At 34.3% G+C, this 19,945-nt stretch overlaps 1 protein-coding gene across 1 annotated transcript; it reads right to left on the bottom strand.

Moving 5' to 3' along the window:
- Positions 1 to 8,636: 8,636 nt before the first annotated feature.
- LOC18046066 (3-oxoacyl-[acyl-carrier-protein] synthase I, chloroplastic) lies at positions 8,637 to 12,209 on the bottom strand. The gene is made up of 8 exons (XM_006439245.2): positions 11,796 to 12,209; positions 11,192 to 11,538; positions 10,158 to 10,589; positions 9,843 to 10,016; positions 9,659 to 9,772; positions 9,466 to 9,567; positions 9,297 to 9,363; positions 8,637 to 9,082 (listed from the first exon to the last, which is right to left on the bottom strand). The coding sequence occupies exons 1-8, from the start codon at positions 11,974 to 11,976 to the stop codon at positions 9,015 to 9,017; spliced, it is 1,485 nt and encodes a 494-aa protein (XP_006439308.1). The 5' UTR covers positions 11,977 to 12,209; the 3' UTR covers positions 8,637 to 9,014.
- Positions 12,210 to 19,945: the final 7,736 nt, after the last annotated feature.

A 19,945-nucleotide genomic window follows, 5' to 3' on the forward strand; every position in this document is an offset into this window, starting at 1 on the left:
CGCGACTTTGTTGCTTTTGTCTGCTTTTTCACTGTATTGTTTTTTGTGTTGTAAGCTCAACCTAACTAACCGTAGTTGGGATTTAACCGGAAGTAGCGGTTAAATGGATGGTTTACTTTCATTTCAGTGGGGCTTGACGTTTACTAACGGCGTAATGTAGGGTTCCTTTTATTTAAAAAAATAAATAAATCTTTTTGGGTTAAATTTTTTAAAAAAAATATGGGTCCCTGAAATTTGGTACTATCACGTATAAGACATAATTTACTTTTTTTTTTTTTTTTAGGTGTGTGGGTCTTGTATCTATTTGTTCTATGAAGTGAGCCTTCAGAATTGAAACATAAAAAATATATAAGATAATGAAATGATACTTATAGTTCTACATTGTTTGTTTTTCAATTAAGGTATTAATTCACTCTAATTTATATTGTGTTAGTTAATTTTATTATTAATTATAAATATCTTAATTTCTTAGTGTTAGTAAAAAATAATAATTAAATATCACATAATTTAGTATACAAATTAATTTAATATACAAATTATTTGTGTTTTAATTATGTAAATATAAAATATTTATATAATTTTATAATTAAATGAACAAAAGTCCTTAAATTCGAATGTTTTCAAATAAGGTATTAAATATGTCATTTTCTTTACACAAGAAACTGAGTTAGTTTTAGAGGGGGTTTTATAGTTATTCTAAATACATAAACTACTATGAACATTTAAAAAATAACTAAAGAAAACTTCCTAAATAACTCTTATATGACAGACATAATAATTTTTTAAATTTGGATAGTAATAGATATCTATTACCCATATTTATTCCCATGAATTCATTTACCTTAAGGTTATGTTTGGGAGCTTGGATAAATTGTAGGATTGGATTAGATTTTGGGATTTATAAAATAGTCTAATCTAAGGTATGCTTGGTTGTCATGGACTAATAGGATAGACTAAAATTTAGTCCAAAACAATTGAGATTATTAGTCCTTATATTTATATCAATTTAGGTGGAAAAAAATTAAATGAATAATTTGTGTCATCTTTATCACTCTCATGTTTTTCATTTAACCTAATATTTTAATAAAAATTAAATATAGAAGTTAATTTCATAATTTTTTTAACCTATGAGTTTATTTTATATAGAATATCAAAATTGTATTCATTAATTTATTTAAACTAGTAATTGAATAGCAAACATAAAAATAATCAACTATTTCTTTATATTAGTACTAAATATTAAATATTAGAGTCAATAATTATTGATATAATTTAAAAATACTATATATTTAAATAGTTATTTAGTTTTATTAAATTAAATTAACATAATCATGTCTAATATTGTACCAAATAAAAGATAATATTATATATAATTCAATCTAACTCAATCTAATCCTGTATTACAAATGTAGCCTAAAAGTGTTTTAGGTTATGAATGGAAAATATTGCAAGCTTTTCGGAATGTTGTCTGAAATTGGAGATCTAAATGTTAATTATCACCCAAATTCATTTTTTTAAAAAAATTAATGTCTTGTTGGTTATGGTGAGGTGTATTTGGATGCGTGTGGTTAAGGGTAATGGCTAAAGTTATATCGATTTTAAACGTTACCGTTCATTGCCGTCTGTTTAATTGTCTGCTTCGAAGCAGGCAACAGGGTTGGCTCGGGTTAACCCAATAAAATCAATGAATAGTTTTATCAATTCGAATAAATTGAAATTAAAAGGGAAAATTGGTTGGAAACCAAATGTCCCAGTGATCTTCTCTTGCAACAGAAACAATTGAGTACGCCTAGAGTTGATAATATTTGATAACATTTATCTATCTATCACAAACATGACACAAATAAATGTTTAAATTATGAAATTGACACAATTATTAAATGAGTTTTATTTGAATCAACATATTTTTTTTTTATATTGGGTTAGAGTTCAATTTCTTAACTACTTATTTGATTAAGGACGTGATAATTAAACGATTAAGTAATATTTATTTATGTTTTTGTCATCAAAACTAAAATTTAGACATTATTCATTTTCTTAATGAAGCATAAACATTTATATGATACTTGATTTTCTAAAATTCTAGATAGACTTAAAACTCAATAGTACAAATATATAATATTTTAGTAAATATGTGTATTTTATAATATCCATACATAATATTATTTAGATATATTACAAGGTGTAATTTATGTCAAATAGATATATATTTTTTATACAAATTATATAAAATAAATATTAAATGAGTTATTAAATTATACCATATTAAGGGACATAATTATGTAATTATTAAATGATGGGTCGGATCACCCATTTATTTTACGTGTCAATTTTAAATTTTAATAATTTCACATAATTATTAAATTAAATGTACTTTGGGTCAGTTTAAATTTGATCCCAGCAGGACTTGGCGACTGCTTTGCCAGCTTTAGCCTTTAGGTATGCCATTGAGGTGGGGTCCACTTGACACGAGGAACATGTGGGATCTTGAACTTTTGACCTGATTTTTGTGAATAACTTATGTAAGTTGCCAAATGGAGCATACACGTTGTTTGCTTAAGGTCCACGTGGCCTATGCTCGCCATCATCTTATTTTACTCATGTCTTTAAAGAGAAATTGTACAATGTAATTAAAATGGTCATGTGATTAATAAAAATTATAAAACAATCATAAACGGTGTCGTATCACTTCATATTTTACATAGAAGTTGATATAAATTTTTAAAATGTGTTATCTTTTCATTTTATGCGTTACCATGTCATGAGCTTTACAAATGGCTCTTTTTTTTTTCTTTTTATCAAAATTTTCTTTTTAAGAGTTAGAGATAATACAATGTAAAAAAATTAGTTTGTTTCTTAGAATAATAGAAGGTTTATATCATAAAATATTTCACATTTATACTGGAGAAGCATGTAAAGGATAAACCATGTAAAAGAAAGAGATGAAGAAATAACTAGTTTCCTCATATAAATCATTTAAGACAACTTTACCTTCTTCTTGAAAGGACAATTAAGAGGAAGATGGAAGATGACAATCGTCAAAATAGCCTTAATATATTGTAAATTTTAAATTATTTTTATTTGTATTCAAAAGTTAAGAAAAAATAAGTGGATTGATGAAATTTTTTTACTTCTTTGCAAAAATGGAGGGTAAGTTGAGGTTTACAATATTTGGAGAGTATTTTGTAAATTATCATTTCATAAGTAGTTATCCAAAATCAACTCTTCTTGATCACTTATTTAATTTGAGTGGGGATATTTTTACCCACTATCTTTGTATACCCACCCACCACATAAAATGTTGACAATAATTTACATTATTGTACAAAGTTATAAATTGAGAATAAGTTTGAATAAGTAATTAATTAAATCATTTTTGCAATTTTTTTTTCTAACTTAGGCCTTTTATCAAATTTTGACCATTTAAGGTTGCTCTAAGATAAGTTAAATCTCTTTTCAAAAAGGAAGTTTTATCTAACTATTTTATCCTTATAATATAAAATGACCAAATTACCTCCAAGAAACATTTATTATTATAACTAATAGATTAGGCACTTAGTTTATGTTTTAAATAAAATTTAAAATCTTCAATGGCCCATATGTCATAAATATTAAAATTTGATAGTTTACTTGAATATCAATAATCGTACTAATAAAATAGTACTTATGCTTCGTTTAGAAACAATAAATTTTGTATTTAAAAAATTATTGAAGTTAAGGTAAAATTTTGGGTATTTTGGTACTTTACCCTATGATGGTAAAATAATCATATTAAAGGTTTATGTCAAAGTAACCTTAGGGGCGTTTTTTTTAACTTAATAACTTAATTGACTTAATTTTAATCAGTTAAGTCATTAAGTCTGTTTATTTTTTCAACTTAATGAAAATTTTCAACTACTACTAAGTCATTAAGCTAATTTTTTTTTTTTAGATTTTTGCTTAATCTAAAAAGTCTAATGATATCAATAAAAGATATTCTCCAAAATATCCCTATTTAATTAATTAATTTTCATTCTCACCTAAATAAAATTTAATAATTAGCATTATTACTCATCTCTATATAACTTGTGATAATATATAGTGGTAGACTATTATTATTTTATCTTTTTATTTTCTTCAAATTAACATTATTTATCTCCATAATTTTTTATGAATATTTTTCATATAAAAACAACATGAACTATAATAAAATTGATTAACATATATAATGTATAATATTAATGAGTTGCATTCAATTGAATATGATTTATATTATGATAATATATTATCTTATTTATAATCTTTAAGACATTTATTATTTATTTAACATTTATAATTTGTAAGAGTATAAATGTAAAAATATTAGTTTTCATATTTTGTAAGTTAAAACAACAAACAACTTAATATTTATTTTTAGCGATTCAGAGAAAAAAAATGAACATACCATTCAGATTCAAACATTCAACTCTATTTAGAATTCGGATTTTAGATAATAAAAAAAAAACAAACGCCACCTAAGTCATCAAATACAATAAAAAATAATCACAAAAAAATGAAGATGAATTTAATTGATTAATTCCCTAAATTTCTTATTTATTTGAAATTTCAAAAAATAATGTAAATTTCTTGTAATAATTTGATGAGAATGGACTAGGTTTTCAAAACTCACGGCTAGAAATATCACTACATGTTTAATTTAGGGTTAATTTTTATTCATTCCCTAAAAAATTGACCATCTTTAAAATACTCTCAAATTATTATAAATTTTAATTTATCCCTAATTATTGTTAAGAAGAGTTTTTATTTTATTTTATCAACTTATCCATATTTACCATTATATTTTAAATAGTAAGTGAAGATAAATTAACGTTTACAATAAATTAAGTGATATTTTGAAGATAGTAAATTTATTTTATAATGATACATAAATTACGCCGTCTATCTTCAATCAAACACACAGTGATATGTTTGATTTGAAGTTGCCAACAACAAACTCCATTTTCTCGTCAAATCATTCTAAATTTACGTTGGGTTTCGTATTGGGTTTTGTTCCATAGTCATATTCTAGACCTTTATGATAATGTAAGGTCACAGCAATATACGTTTTTCATATACACACGTACACTTTTGAAGTCAGTACTCGGTAATAAGAAGAAAAAAATTGTTCATGCACGTAGTAATAGTTGTGACAATCCATTAGAAAACCACAAATAAACTTTATTAGCACTTAATTTTTGTATCAATTTGAAAGCGGGTCTCAGGGCAATGAAAGGTTGTCGAGTCCGCATCAGCATGACAGCATGTCAGCCTGCCTTCTTTTAAGCCTGTGGATAAGCATCCTATCCTACTTACTACTTAGTTTGGGTGTTAAAAACTTTATTAGCACTTTACTTAAATTAGAGAGCATAATGGACAAAGAGTAAGGACAAACCCAATCATAGTTTATGTTTGTGTTTCGTATGTGCGTCCTGTGCATAATTGAGCGGCATGGTTACATTTCTTAAACATCAACTTTATTGTTTGATAATTGATGAAAAACGTTTGTTAATTTGGTGACCCTTGCTTCAACTGAGAAGTTACTATTCTTGGCTCACGTTTATCTTAGAACGGTGGCGTTTATATGTGTATATATATATATATATTTCAGAAAACGGAAAAAAAGATTAATCAATCACTTACTTGTAACTAGAGTTAAAAATTTTTAGGAAAATAATCATTTTGTCTTTAAAATTGATTTTTTATTAGAAAAATGATCGTTTTATTTTTGAGATATTCTTTTTTTTTAAAAATGATCGTTTTATCTTTCAAATTTAATTTTACATTATGACGTAAGACATCTTTCAATTAGAATTAAACGAGATAAATAATACCAAATTTTAGTATATAATATTTTATTTTGAAGTTTTCGATGACAGAAACAAAATAAATATCCAATTGTTTGCCGTATTATATTGTTTAGTACCTCAAAAAGTGTTAGAATTTTTTCAATTTTTAAAAAGTTTGTCAGATTTTGATTTTTTTTTTTCTTAGAAGTCGATTTTAAGCGCCTATTTTTGTTATGTTTATTTTAGCAACTAAAGTTTTATTAAGTAAAAATAATTTGGATTTATCTAGTTATTATGTAAAAGGGACAATAAATAAACAGAGTTGCATTGTTTAGTTAAGAGTGAAAAAATAATACAGTTTGCAATCATTAGATTACAATAAGTAAAATATAGTAGAACTGATTTAAGAGGCCATGATTAATTTCTGAATTTTTTTGTTGACAATTTTATTTGGGTTCAGTTTGATTACCAAGTTCAAATGAATTGAAAGACGCCGAAATTAACCAGCCTTAATCTTAAACGGATGATACTGATGATGTCATGGCCGCCCATGATCCAGTGAACAGTGTTGGAAAGGAACATGCCGCTGATTCCCCCACAGGGCCCTCAAATAAGGGACGCTTCTTTTACCGTCGTCACTATATACTATATAGCATAGAATAAAGACAACAGCAATTCTCTTATTAAAAGAATTGCGCTCAAAGTGTTTGTGTGTATGCGTGAGTGACAAAGCGCGGGTTTAGAATTAATATTGTAATCACACCCCCATGTGGAGACCAATTTGGCTGGTGTTCCTTGGCTGCCCTCAGCCTGCACAAATTAAAAAAATTATTGGATTTAAAATGAACCCACAAGTTTGACAGTTCATTAGCTTTGCTTAATGAAGGCTACCATAAAAAAATCCAATTAAGGTAATACTTTTAAGTTTAGTTGGATATCTTTTCCAAAGATTAAAAGCATGCAACTTGGTGCCCATGTGAAGACAATCATATTCGTGGGCTTTTTATATGATTTAAAGCTTTCCGCGTGGAATTTGTCCTTCAATTGTTGCCATGTAAGCCTTTCGTAAGTTTAAACTAATACGCGAGGGTAGGCTCAAGGCTGAGTGGGATTTTGGTCCCCTTCTGTTGTTTTGCTTTGACTTTCTTTTGACTTTTTTTGTTCTCTCCTTTCAAGTTAATCCCAGTCGTTCGACCTGATCATTACCCTTACCATCAGAGAAACGACATTTTTTTTGGGTGGGGGGGCCTCTTAATACGTCATTCTCTTGTCTTCATTGTGAAAAGTACCGAATTTTAGGTAGTCTAATTAGAAGCTCAATTATACAGTTAAAAAAGTTATTCGTTTGAAGGTCTGTATCCAATACACATTTCTCATTTTAATGGAGATGTCAATCTTTTAAAAGAGTGATAATCAAACAAGAATGCAAAAGCCAAGAGCCATCTTCATTTACCTGTCCCAACGGCAACATGTAAAATAATTATAATCAGCGGGTCATGTAAACATGAAGAGATTCGTCAAACTGAGTAGCCTTAGCACTTGCAAAAGTCAAAATCCATGTTACTTTTATCTGATTGGTCATTCAAAACCCTATTAGCGATGAATTTAGTGCTTCAATTAGGTCAATGGGGTACCTGATTCACAATGGATGATTAATTAATTAACTAATCTCCATAAACCTTTTGTGACATTGATTCAGAAGATGATTCTCGATTGCGTTGTTGTTGTTGTTGTCGTCGTCCTTAGAACCCATCTCGGATTTCATTTTCAAAAAAAAAATTGGAATTGCCAAAAACGATTTCGAAATTTATTTCCTGTGATGTTAAAAATGGTATCAAGTGTCATGTCATAAAAAAGAAAAATGCCATTGCCTTCAACATAATGATGCTTATACATCAGACGAGGCCATGGAGATTAATGTTAGCTCACCTACCAACAATGTGGAGGATTAAACATAATCAGTTGTTGAACCATCTTAATTAATTATGATAATTTTCTTAACATTTTTGGGGAAACTGAGACTAATTGTTTAGTAATCTCATAGCTTAACTACCCACATTTTGCCCAGCCTGTTCTGTCTTTTACTTAAATTATAAAAACTGTGTTCTTGTAAATCCATAATTAACAGAGACATATAAATAGAAAAATATGAAATGAAGGGTTCAAGATACTCAAACAAAGGGCTGAATGTTAGAAGGGAAAACATCATTTCATAGTAATGTCAAAATAAGTTTGAAGACTAGTTCAAGGATCTTTAAGAAGCATATTCCCACAATTAATGAAAAAAAAATTATTTGTTTCCTTTGCCATAAGCTCATTATTGCTTTCCTCCAAGGGCCCTAAGAGGTTTGGAAAAGCAATTTTGCCTAATGATGGCCTAATCTATACCCATTATTATTTAATAAAACTCAACCAGCGGAGATTCAGAGGATAAATAGAGAAACTTGTTAAGTTCAGAATGTCAACATCAAGCTACCCATGTGATCTGTCAAAGTCATTCAGGAAAATTAGACAGTTAATTATCAACTCTAAAGCAAGTGGGTTTAGTTAATTACTTTAATGTCGGCGAAAAGCTTGATTAATTTAATCTAATGACAACACCATCTACGAATGGAACCTCGAGGGAACCACAGTAATCCACCCAGAGAGAAAAAAAAAATGAATAAATAAATAAAACAGTTTACAGTGATTCTTCAAAGAATATATTTGTTTGGCTAGTGGCAAAGGTAAGGTTGGCATCCTGAAATCTAAGACCTCATAATAATGCAAGGTATCTCTCTTCCTCTCTTATTTAACAATCATCATTAGCACAGTGACAAGATTTAGGTCATGATCAATGTTGTAATTTTATTGATGCCGGCATTCTTTATACTTGTTTATCTTACCATCCATAAATTAGCACAAATAATTTATTCTAGGCTGAGAAATTAGAATACAAGCGAAACAAGAACAACATAGGGGAAGTTACATGAATGTTATTTATTCAAATCGAAACAACAGAGAATGTGCCCTCACTCGAGCATGGTGATGGATTGAATGAATTGGCAAAAGAAGCTACTGTGACTTCATCACTCGTCAGAGCATTAATGATTTCTTCATCACTTTATGCGTCCCATGCTTTTAAGCAATGTTAATTAAGGCCTCAAATCAATGATTAATTTTCTGTTAAGGAATGGTTGAAATAGAGAAATTCTTTGGCCCACAGTTTATTTATGGTGAGAAGGGAGCAAAAACCACCACAGAGTTGTGACCACCAAAGCCAAATGAATTTGAGATAGCTGCATAAACAAGAAATTAAAAAACAAACCATTAGTTAAAATAAGATATATAATTATTCCAGTTCTAGAAGGCGTACAGCTAAAGTACACTTAACTGTCTGACAAGTTTGTTTGTGTAGTATAGCTAGGTCGAATTAGTAATCAACGAGTATAGTAATATATATTCAAAGATTCTAAAAATATTTTATGCGAAGCCAAGAACCGAAACACGTACCAACGTTAACGTGATGCTGTTTCTTCACATTTGGAACGGTGTCGATTGTAACCTCAGGCTCCAAGTTCTGCCAGGAAAAGTAACATATGTCCACAAAATGTATTAGAAAAAAATATTGTCGGCTCTTTAGATGAAATGGAGAAAAGTCTTAAGGGCTGAGAAACAGTACATCTTGGTTAAGGGTTGGATGCAACCAGCCAGTGGTGATTGCTTTTATGGTTGTTATAGCTTCCAATCCGCCAGCTGCCCCAAGCCCATGTCCAATCATTGACTGAAACATGAAATAAGAAACATAGGGGATTGCATTAGCTCTCATTTAAGATCGTGATATATATGATTAATGGGATATTTATGTATCTCACCTTAGTTCCATTCATCTTCATTTCAGATGTGTCCTTAAAGACCTTCTTAATTGCATTAACCTCAGCCAAATCCCCTGCTAATGTGGATGTTGCATGAGCATTCACGTAGTTAACCTGTATACAAATTGAAGTTTTACATTAATCTAGAGGTCATTCAAATGAAATTTTTTAAGATTTATCTAACCTCTTCAGGGGAAACTCCTGCATCTTCTAAACTCTTGGCTATGCAAGATGAAACTCCGAGGCCATCTGACCTTGGATCTGTCATGTGATGAGCATCACAGGTTACCGCACCTCCCAGATACTCGGCAATTATGTTAGCTCCTCTTTTCATTGCATGCTCCAAGCTCTCCATAACCTGTTCAGTTTCACAAAGAGCAAAGTTAGTACAAACAAAAAATGTCAAGAAAAAATAAGGACGACCAATCAAAGTATGTATATATCCTGCAGAAAACAGACAGGATTTTTTTAATTATAATTATTATTTATAATTACTAACCAGTATGCCACAGCCCTCTCCCATGACAAAGCCATCGCGATCTTTGTCCCAAGGTCTCGAAGCTCTTTTGGGGTATTCATTCCTTTGGGACAGAGCTCGACAAGCAATAAACCCACCAACCCCAGTAGGTATAATAGCAGCCTCAGTCCCACCAGCGACCATGATATCTGCTTCACCTCTTCTGATGTGATTTGCAGCAGCGTAAAAGCAATAATTAGCAGTTGCACAAGCTGTTGAAATAGAATAATTTGGTCCCATCAAACCGGTGTCTATGGCTAACAATGCTGAACCCATGTTGGTGATTGAATACGGTATGAAAAATGGAGTTATCTTCTTATATCCCTTTTGAATAAGAGCTTCAACTCCAGTGGTAAAAGACGTGAGGCCTCCCATGCCTGATCCCACTACAACTCCAATTCTTGTTCTGTCCATCTGCACACATGGATGCAAAAATTAATTTAATTCTGATTAGTGCTGAGTCTAGAAAAATGAAAGGGCCTCTGCCACTGCCACATGATGTAGGGTGTTGCGTGTTGCGAGCAGTGTATTTTTTGGAGATTCTAACTTGGGTTACAGTTGTCTGTTTTCGGCGTATAATATATTGTTTTGAAGCTTATGACGAGACAAACAAAATCCACAACTGTCTAAGCTGTTCCGCTCCGTGATCGAACTGGAAATTCCGTTTCTTTCCTGGTCATTTTTTAGCTTTAAAATTCTTTCTTATTTTTCCTAATTCTTCTGGGATTTTTATCTTTTTTAAAAAAAAAAACTCAGATTTGAATACCATTTGTTTTTCTTTCCTTATTTTGATTAGAATAGTTTAATTATCATATTAGATTTTGGATTTACCTATTTTGATAAATTCGCGTTATTTCAGCTTGTTATAAAAATAGTTCAAAATCCTAATTTTATTCATTCATACTTTTCAATAAAACTTATCATTATTCATAAATCTATTTTCTTATACTAGAAAACTCAATAAAGTTTCCGTTTCGTCACCACATTTTGCTACTAAGACAATGTGACTGACTTACATTTTCGAGGACTTGAGGGCTGAGGCTGGCTTCTTCAAGGGCTCTTCTGCCAGCAACCAAGCAGTACCTCCAGCAATCATCAAGCCGCCGATCATTCTTTCCATCGATGTAGCCTTTGGAAGAAAAATCACGAATCTGGCCCCCAAATCGAACAGAGAAGCTCGAAGCATCAAATCTGTCGATTGGGCTAATTCCGCTCTCTCCCTCTAGAAGTTTGTTATAAAATTTATCAATGTCACTGCCAAATACTGATACAAGTCCCATTCCAGTAATGACAATTCTTTTTTTGGGATCTATTTCCCTCTTGGGAGCTGAAGCCATAACCCTGATGGTTCTGCATTTTGGACCTGTGAGCGGATGTGAAACTAATTTAAAACCACATGAATAGTAGCTACTCGCAGTACTACCCCTAAAGAAATAAGTTATTGAATCATAAAACTTTAAAAAACATTGGGATCACATTCACATCCATAAAACGCACATACGTAGTCTATGTTTAATTCGTATGAGCTGAGCTATAAAGCTTCATATTCCTCATTTGGCCTTAGCAACAAATATTTCTAACCAATAACTGAAATGACCAAGAATGAAATATAAGTAATACCTGAAGAACAAATTAACCCACTTTGCTTAATAGTAGTAGTAATGCCAGCTGATGCAAATTGAAAGTTCTCCGCTGGCCTAAGCCCACTGTACTGAGCTAGAGAAGCAGCCCCATTGCTCTTTACTTGTTTGTTTCCAAAAACCACCCCGAGAGCAGAAGCCGTGCTAACAAAGCTTGCCATTTGCACAACTCTTCTAATCAATGCGAGTCTCTCTCTGTCTAACTGAAACAGGTTATGGTAATTGAATACATATAGAAGAAAAAACTAAAGTGAGAGCTTTGGGTTTGCAGTGAAAGAGGACTTAACAATGAAAGCACTTCGTTTGTTTCGTTCAAGTTTTGTTCATTTTGGTAAGGGACAGATTTTGGCGATGGGAGCAAAATAAACGCAATGCACTCCCCCTTTTTTCTTCATTTCGTTTTAACCGCTTAACTACCCCCAACAACCAAAATTTCGGTAGTTTATTGCCTCGTGTCTGCTGTTTGCCACGTGTCACTCTGTAACCGCCATTTCGTTTCTGTTTTTCGCCTTTCCAATGGCACCGCACGTCGACGTTAATGTCGCGTCCCCACGCTACCTGGGGCCAGGGCCGACCCGCACTCTTTCGCACTTAAATTTGAAAATGAAAGTCCCAAAAAACTGGTTCAATTCATAAATAAATTAGCTGCCTCCAAAATTGGTGTTTGTTTGGGAGGTTTTCAAATAATTTTCTAATTGGTCACCCAATTTCAAATCTTGAACTGCTTACAAAATTATTTAAATTTTGAAAACGTACCAGATTATACAAAGCTATTAGAAACCTGCAATTTTGGTTCGGTTTATTAGGCTTGTTATTGTAAATCAGAAATGGCAACCAATGAATTTGGATCTTGCCGACTTGGGCTGGGGTCAAATAAATACGCGTGTCGGTTTTCTGGGCCCATCTGACATTGGTCCATTTGGTTAAGACAAATGGTTTTAAACATTGGTGTTGGACTGGTCATAGGTCTTTATCACAAGAAATTTTAAAATATAATGAAGAAAATATAACTAATTAATATATTTATGATATGTATAATTAAAATTAATATACTCATCACTCGTATGATAGTTTTTTAAAATAAATACATATACGTTATAACATCATTTACTTATACACAATATCTTTTATATATTTTAGAATTTCTCTTTATCACCAATACTACTAATAGCATTGCATTTTTGCCACAAAAAATAAATTATAGGGGTTTGCAAAATTCTCCAATAGCACCTTTTTTTCCCCTCTCCAATTTTCTTTTAAAGGAATGAATTGCATTTGCTAAACCTAATTTGAAACTTCTTATTCGTTTATCTGTTTAACTGTTTTCTTTGTGTTTGTTCTTCTTCTTTCAATTTGCTTCATTTTTAGAAGATTAGAATCAATTCAAACAGAACCAAAAACAATCGGTCCGGAAAATTCTTATCCGATTTCAACTCAATTAAGGCAAAATGCCTACCTTAAAGTAGATGGTTAAGCTGTCAAGAGCATACATTGCGAGCAACTTTACATAATTAATCTCTCTAATACAATCATATAGATGGATGAGCTAAAATTCTACACTCTTATTATTACACAATATTTATAAAAGAAATAAGAAGTATGAATTTCCCCTACCTAAACCTTTGCCACAAGGCAGTTCACTTGTTGCTGAATTGCACCAGCAACCAGGCCACCCGACATCCTCATATATAGCAATACTTTCAGTTACAAACACCAGCAATAAAATCATCGCCGTTACCATCGAATAATGATAGACTATTTTCCTTTGGGCCTAATTCTGAATGAAGAATCAAGCATCAACTGTGCGAGTTTCTTGATCCCCTAATCAAATTACACGCAGCTACCAGCGATCATGTATTCTGATTTTGGGAGTGTAAGATACGTGAAGTGGATTGCAATATTGTCAAACAAATGTCGCTAAGCAGTTTAATTAATTTAGAAGATATTGGTAAGGAAAATGCTATTTGAACAGTAGGAAGATAAAAACGACAGTATAGTAATATAAACAATACTATCATTTTGTATCCTGTAGTATTACTGTAATATGAACCATACCTATATTTTTGTCTTCCTGCTATCTTGCTACTGTTCAAATAACAGTATTCTAATAGTAAATAAATACTAAAAATAGAGTGAAGGAAAGGCGACTGGCTCTGAGCTCTAGCTCTATTTGTTTTAACTTTTTGACACAATTTAGCTGTCAAAATTAAGCTATGGAATTGTTGTTGTTTAAAAATGATAATAAATCACTTTTATTTGACTAATTATAGTGGTGTCTAGTCTACCAAACATTCGTAAAACAACTAGATCTTTCATTTCACAGCAGTCCACGGGGAACCTGAAACATGTTTCTTTCTTCCATGTTTAATGGTTCATGTACGTTTCATGTCTAAGTAATTGCACTGAGAGGCAATGAAAATGTTGAATGCGTTCGTACAAGCCAAGAAGCCCCAGCAAGCAGCAGCCAGCGGAACTTTTGAAAGTAATTAAGGAATACGGAACCCAGACACAGACACACACACACACACACCCCATCTAACGGTCTGTGATACGACTCTCTCCAGTCTGCCGGTGGCATTATTGCCCATGTCCATTATAAAGCATAACGACTGTTTTGTTTTATCAATCTCTTGCTGGTAAAATCCCTTTTCTAATCATATTGCGTCTCTTTTCTATAGTGCTCTCTTTCTCTCTGAAAGGGGTACTAAGAATGAGAGGAAAATGAGTTGCCATGACTCATCGGTCACTCACTTGTTGAGTGGGTAGGTATTCCAAAGATAACATTCGAAACAATAGAAGTTAGTTTGCAGAATGGATACAGAGGAACTCGTCCGAAAGTGCAGTGCTATAACTTTGCAGGAAGAGGAGAAAGATAAGATTACGATGTTAGGCAGCATGAGAGAAACAAGATTGAAGCTTGTTGCAAATTGTTTGGTGGGTAAAGTTGTGCTAAATAAAGGAATTAACACAGAAGGATTGAGAGCTGCACTGCAACAAGTGTGGAGAACCATTAAAGAATTCAAGGTGGAGAGTGTAGGAAACAACATTTTCATTTTCAAATTCAACTCAGAAGAGGAAAAAAAAAGAGTATTCACGGGAGGGCCTTGGCACTTTGCGGGGGCGTTGATTGTTATGACAGAACCGAAGGGCATAGGAGATGTTCATGATCAACAGTTCACACATGCGTCCTTTTGGGTACAAATCCACAATGTGCCCCTTATGTGTATGCATAAAGGCACCATCCAAAAACTCGGAGAGAAGATTGGAGATGTTGAGGAGATTGAAACGGATGACGATGGGGAGTGCATCGGGCTATATGCTCGATTAAGAATTTCGGTAAACGTTACGCATCCCTTTAAAAAAATCTTGTTCATTGAAGAAGAAGATAAGAAGAAGATTCCAATGGCAGTGGTGTATGAGAGATTGCCAGATTTCTGCTTTTGTTGTGGCATCCTAGGACATCAATACAGAGAATGCCTTAAGTACCGAGGACAGCCAAAGGATAAATTGCCATATGGGAGCTGGTTGAAGGCCAAAACCGCAGCTGAGAGAGCAAAGCTTAATAGAGATAAAGGGGCATGGAGTAAAGAGCACAACAAACCAGACCTTTCACCTTCAAATTTGAAACAACAGCAACTGCAACACTTGCAACCCAACCCGGATGGTGGAAGCGGGTCAGGGGCAACCCATGCTGAACAAAACAACAATGTAGAACAAATGAGAGGCCAACATGTGGCAAAAGTAGGTGAAGGGCAATCAATGCACAATACTGATGAATTGAGGCAGCCGCTGACAAGCAGTAAGGTGCAAGCTAACATAGCTGGTATCATGGACTCAACTAGAACTCTGTGCAAAAAAGAGGGAAAGAGTGGCGGGAAGGAAACTGAGGTTGAAAATGAGAGAGGAAACCTGGTGGAATGGATTACCAAAAAGCCCCTGCAAGCTCAAAAGGAGAATGACAACGAAGAAAAGATAAATGGGCTGAGGGATGTCGCTCTGAAGCCCAAAAGAAAGAAGTGGAAGTCTAAAGCTAGAAATGCAACAAGTGGTGAAAAAAATGCAACTGAGGTAATTGTGACTAAAAGGCCTAGAACCGAGAGTGGTGATCTAAGCCCGGAAAAGAAACGATCAAAACTCACGAGCTCAAGTCAGCCTCTAACTAACAAACCTCAGTCATATTCCCCTGCAACTAAAACTACATCAACTTGGGAAAATCCAGAAGTTGTGGTAAGTGAAGATGCAGCAGATATGCAAGAAGATGTATCGGCGGTGGCTGGGGAGCAGCCCCGCCGGGAGCCATGAAAATTTTAAGTTGGAACGTCCGGGGGCTGGGGAATACCCAGGCGCGCCTAGAAGTAAAGAATATTCTCCAAACGCACAAACCTCAGATTTTGTTTTTTTGTGAAACTAAGTTGCGGGCTGCGCAAACTAGAGAGGAGTGTAGAAGGCTAAGTATTGAGAATTGTTTTGCTGTAAATAGGATGGGCTTAAAAGGAGGGCTAGCGTTATGTTGGAATGCCGAGGTCCTTGTAACTATCACTTCATATAGTAATCACCACATAGATGCTGTAGTTCAGCTGGAGAATGGAAAGCAATGGAGATGCACGGGGATATACAGACACCCAGAAATGCAGCAAAAACATCACACTTGGACGCTACTTCGAAGGCTGTCAGGTTTGTCTAATCTCCCGTGGTTATGCTTCGGCGATTTCAATGAAATTTTAAGTCCAAATGAGAAATGTGGGGGGAAGGATCGAAATTTGAGTATGATGGCTAGTTTCAAAGAGGCTGCTCAAGCCTGTAATTTGGTGGATTTAGGTTGCATAGGCTACCCTTTTACTTGGTCTAACCGGAGATTTGGCCCCCATCTTGTTGAGGAGAGACTGGACAGGTTCCTATGTAGTCGAGATTGGGTTAATAGCTTTTATGATTATGCAGCAACGAATCTCTTAACCGTGAGTTCTGACCACTGCCCAGTGTTGATGGAAGTTCGAGAAAGAGGTAAAAGTGTCCGCTATGAGAGGAAGGCACCTCGGAGGATTCATTACGAGGATATGTGGAGTGCCTATGATATGTGCAAGAGCATTGTTCAAGAGGAATGGAGCAGTCAAGGGAATTGGAAATTCGGGAGTCCAGTGCTTCAATTTCAAAAATCCGCCAAAAGTTCTATGGCTAAGCTTAAATGGTGGAGCAGGCAAGAGTTCGGGGAAAGAGAAAAAGAGCTAAAGCAGACGATGGAGCAGCTACAAAGGTTGAAACAGAATTATGATCATTACGTCAGCGGAGATGAAATTAAAAAGTTGGAGAGGCGAATCAATAATTTGTTGATTGATAAAGAAATGTATTGGAAGCAAAGATCAAGGGCTGACTGGTTAAAAGAGGGAGACAAAAACACAAAGTTCTTCCATTTAAAGGCTTCAGCAAGGAGGCGAAAGAACAAAATTTGGGGGATCGATGATAAACAAGGGCGCTGGACAGAAGAGGAAGCTGAAGTGGAAGCTGAATTTTGTGAGTACTTTCAAGAGATTTTCACTTCTTCAAGGCCAAACCAAGCTCAAATAGATGCTGCCTTAGATGGATTGTTGCCAAAGATAGATGAAACCATGAAGAATCATCTGAATCAGCCGTTTACAGCTGAGGAGATTTCGGAGGCTCTGAACCAAATGTGCCCCACAAAGGCACCTGGCCCGGATGGACTTCCTGCTGTCTTTTTTCAGAAGCATTGGCAAGCAGTGGAGTGTGGAGTTATTTCAACTTGTTTACACATTCTGAATGAACGAGGTGACTTAACTTCGTTAAACCACACTTATATTGCTTTAATTCCAAAAGTTCATAAGCCTAGAAAAGTCACTGATTTTAGACCCATTAGCCTTTGCAATGTAATTTATAGAATTATCGCTAAGGTTATAGCAAATAGAATGAAACCTATTCTTGAACAAATCATTTCGCCGTTTCAGAGTGCTTTCATCCCCAATAGACTCATCACCGACAATATTATTATTGGGTATGAGTGTCTCCATAAAATTAGGCACAGTAAAGGGAAAAGAAATGGGTTAGTGGCTTTAAAGCTAGATATTAGCAAAGCTTATGATAGGGTGGAGTGGGAGTTTTTGAAACAAACAATGACGAAGCTGGGGTTTCCAAATAATTGGGTAGATTTAATAATGAATTGTATCACTACATCATCTTTCTCTGTGCTTGTAAATGGGAGTCCCAAGGGCATGATTCACCCGCAAAGAGGCCTTAGACAAGGCTGCCATCTGTCCCCATATTTGTTCATATTATGTGCAGAATCTTTTTCCAACTTATTGCTGCAAGCGGAGCAGAATCATCAAATCCAGGGGCTGAAATTTGGAAAGGAGATTACTATTTCGCATTTACTATTCGCTGATGACAGTTTGGTGTTCACAAAAGCTTCAGTGGATGGTTGCAAGGCCCTCAAAGCGATCTTCGAATGCTATGCTGCAGCCTCAGGTCAACTCTTCAATTTTGACAAGTCGTCTATGGTTTTCAGTGGCAAAATCCCAGCAGACAGAGTTAATGCAATCAAGGGGATATTTCAACTTAAGGTGGTGTCTAGTCACGAAAAATACCTAGGCTTGCCCTCTATGGTTGGAAGAAACAAGAAAAACTTCTTTAATGAAGTGAAACTCAAAGTGGTGAGCAAGATTTCAAACTGGCAGCATAAATTTTTTTCGAGTGGTGGTAAAGAAGTCCTTATTAAAGCAGTGGCTCAAGCGGTTCCAGCCTATGCGATGAGTGTTTTTAAGCTTCCTATAGGGCTGTGCGATGACATTCAGATGGCAATGGCGAAGTTTTGGTGGAGATCAAAAGAGGACAAGCGTGGAATCCATTGGGCAAGGTGGGAAAAGATGAGTCAAGCAAAGAGTAGAGGAGGCCTCGGATTTAGAGAGATGTCTAGTTTTAATCAGGCTTTAGTGGCAAAACAAGGATGGAGACTTTTGCAATACCCGCATTTATTGGTTACCAAAGTGTTGAAGGCTAGGTATTTTCAAAAGTCAGACTTCTTGAGAGCTCAAACTGGTCATAATCCGTCCTACATATGGAGAAGCATATTGTGGGGAAGACATGTGCTGCAAAAAGGAATTCGGTGGAGGATTGGCAATGGTGAACAGATTCTAATTTGTAGGGATAATTGGATTCCAAGGCCTGAAACTTTTAGGCCCCTATCAATTCAAAATCTGCCAGCAGAAGCTACAGTCTCAGAGTTTATTAATGCTGAAAATCAATGGGATCACAGAAAGGTGCAGCAGTGGTTCTGGGAAGAAGATGCCAATGAGATTTTGAGAATTCAGCTGCCGAGAAAACCGAGAATGGATGAGATAATCTGGCACTTTGATAAAAAAGGAGTTTATGCTGTGAAAAGCGGGTATCAGCTAGCTTTAAAAATGAAGTACCCTGATAAGCCTAGTTGTTCTTACAAGGGCCTTAATCACTGGAACCGTTTATGGACCCTCCAACTTCCAGAAAAAATCAAAATATTTATGTGGAGAGCTGGTCAAAACCTATTGCCCACTGCTGAGAACCTATGGAAAAAGAAGATATTGGCAGAGCCTCACTGTCAAGTCTGCAAACAAGGAGTGGAAAGCGTATCACATGCATTGGTGCACTGTAAAGCTGCAAGGAAGGTATGGATTCATGCTCCCTTTGAAATGCATTTCCCTGATGCTTCTAATCAAGATATGTGGAATGTTATGCTTGAGATAACCAAGAAGATGAGCAAGTCAGACATAGAAATATTTGCTGCATACTGCTGGGCCATATGGTATAGCAGGAACAACAGGATTTTTGAAGGCAAAAAGATGGACTGCTGGCGAGTGGTGGCTAAAGCTGAGGCTGTAGTTGAGGCTTATAAACTGGTGAGTCAGCAAGGGCACGGATCAGGGGGAATGCACAATCCAATGAAGAGCCAGAAGTGGTGCCCTCCTCCTGCAAATGTTTTCAAGGCTAATGTGGATGCCGCTATTAATCATGAAAAAGGAATAGCAGGGTTAGGAGCTGTAATCTGAGATTCAAACAGCAGAATCATTGTGGCTGCTGTCAAGACCACAAAATTTTCTGGAGATGTTAAGGTTGCAGAAGCAGAAGCTGTTGAATGGGGATTAGTTG

This window comes from Citrus clementina, unplaced genomic scaffold (assembly GCF_000493195.1).
Source record: "Citrus clementina cultivar Clemenules unplaced genomic scaffold, Citrus_clementina_v1.0 scaffold_3, whole genome shotgun sequence".
In the NCBI taxonomy this organism is placed as follows: Eukaryota; Viridiplantae; Streptophyta; class Magnoliopsida; order Sapindales; family Rutaceae; genus Citrus; species Citrus x clementina.

Excerpts from the sequence above, each read along its gene's own strand:
- LOC18046066 (XM_006439245.2), bottom strand. The coding sequence starts at position 11,976 with ATGGCAAGCTTTGTTAGCACGGCTTCTGCTCTCGGGGTGGTTTTTGGA. Across the intron at positions 10,017-10,157 it reads GAGAGGGCTGTGGCATACTG|GTTATGGAGAGCTTGGAGCA; the intron begins GTTAGTAATTAT and ends GAAACTGAACAG. Across the intron at positions 9,773-9,842 it reads CAGGAGTTTCCCCTGAAGAG|GTTAACTACGTGAATGCTCA; the intron begins GTTAGATAAATC and ends ATTTGTATACAG.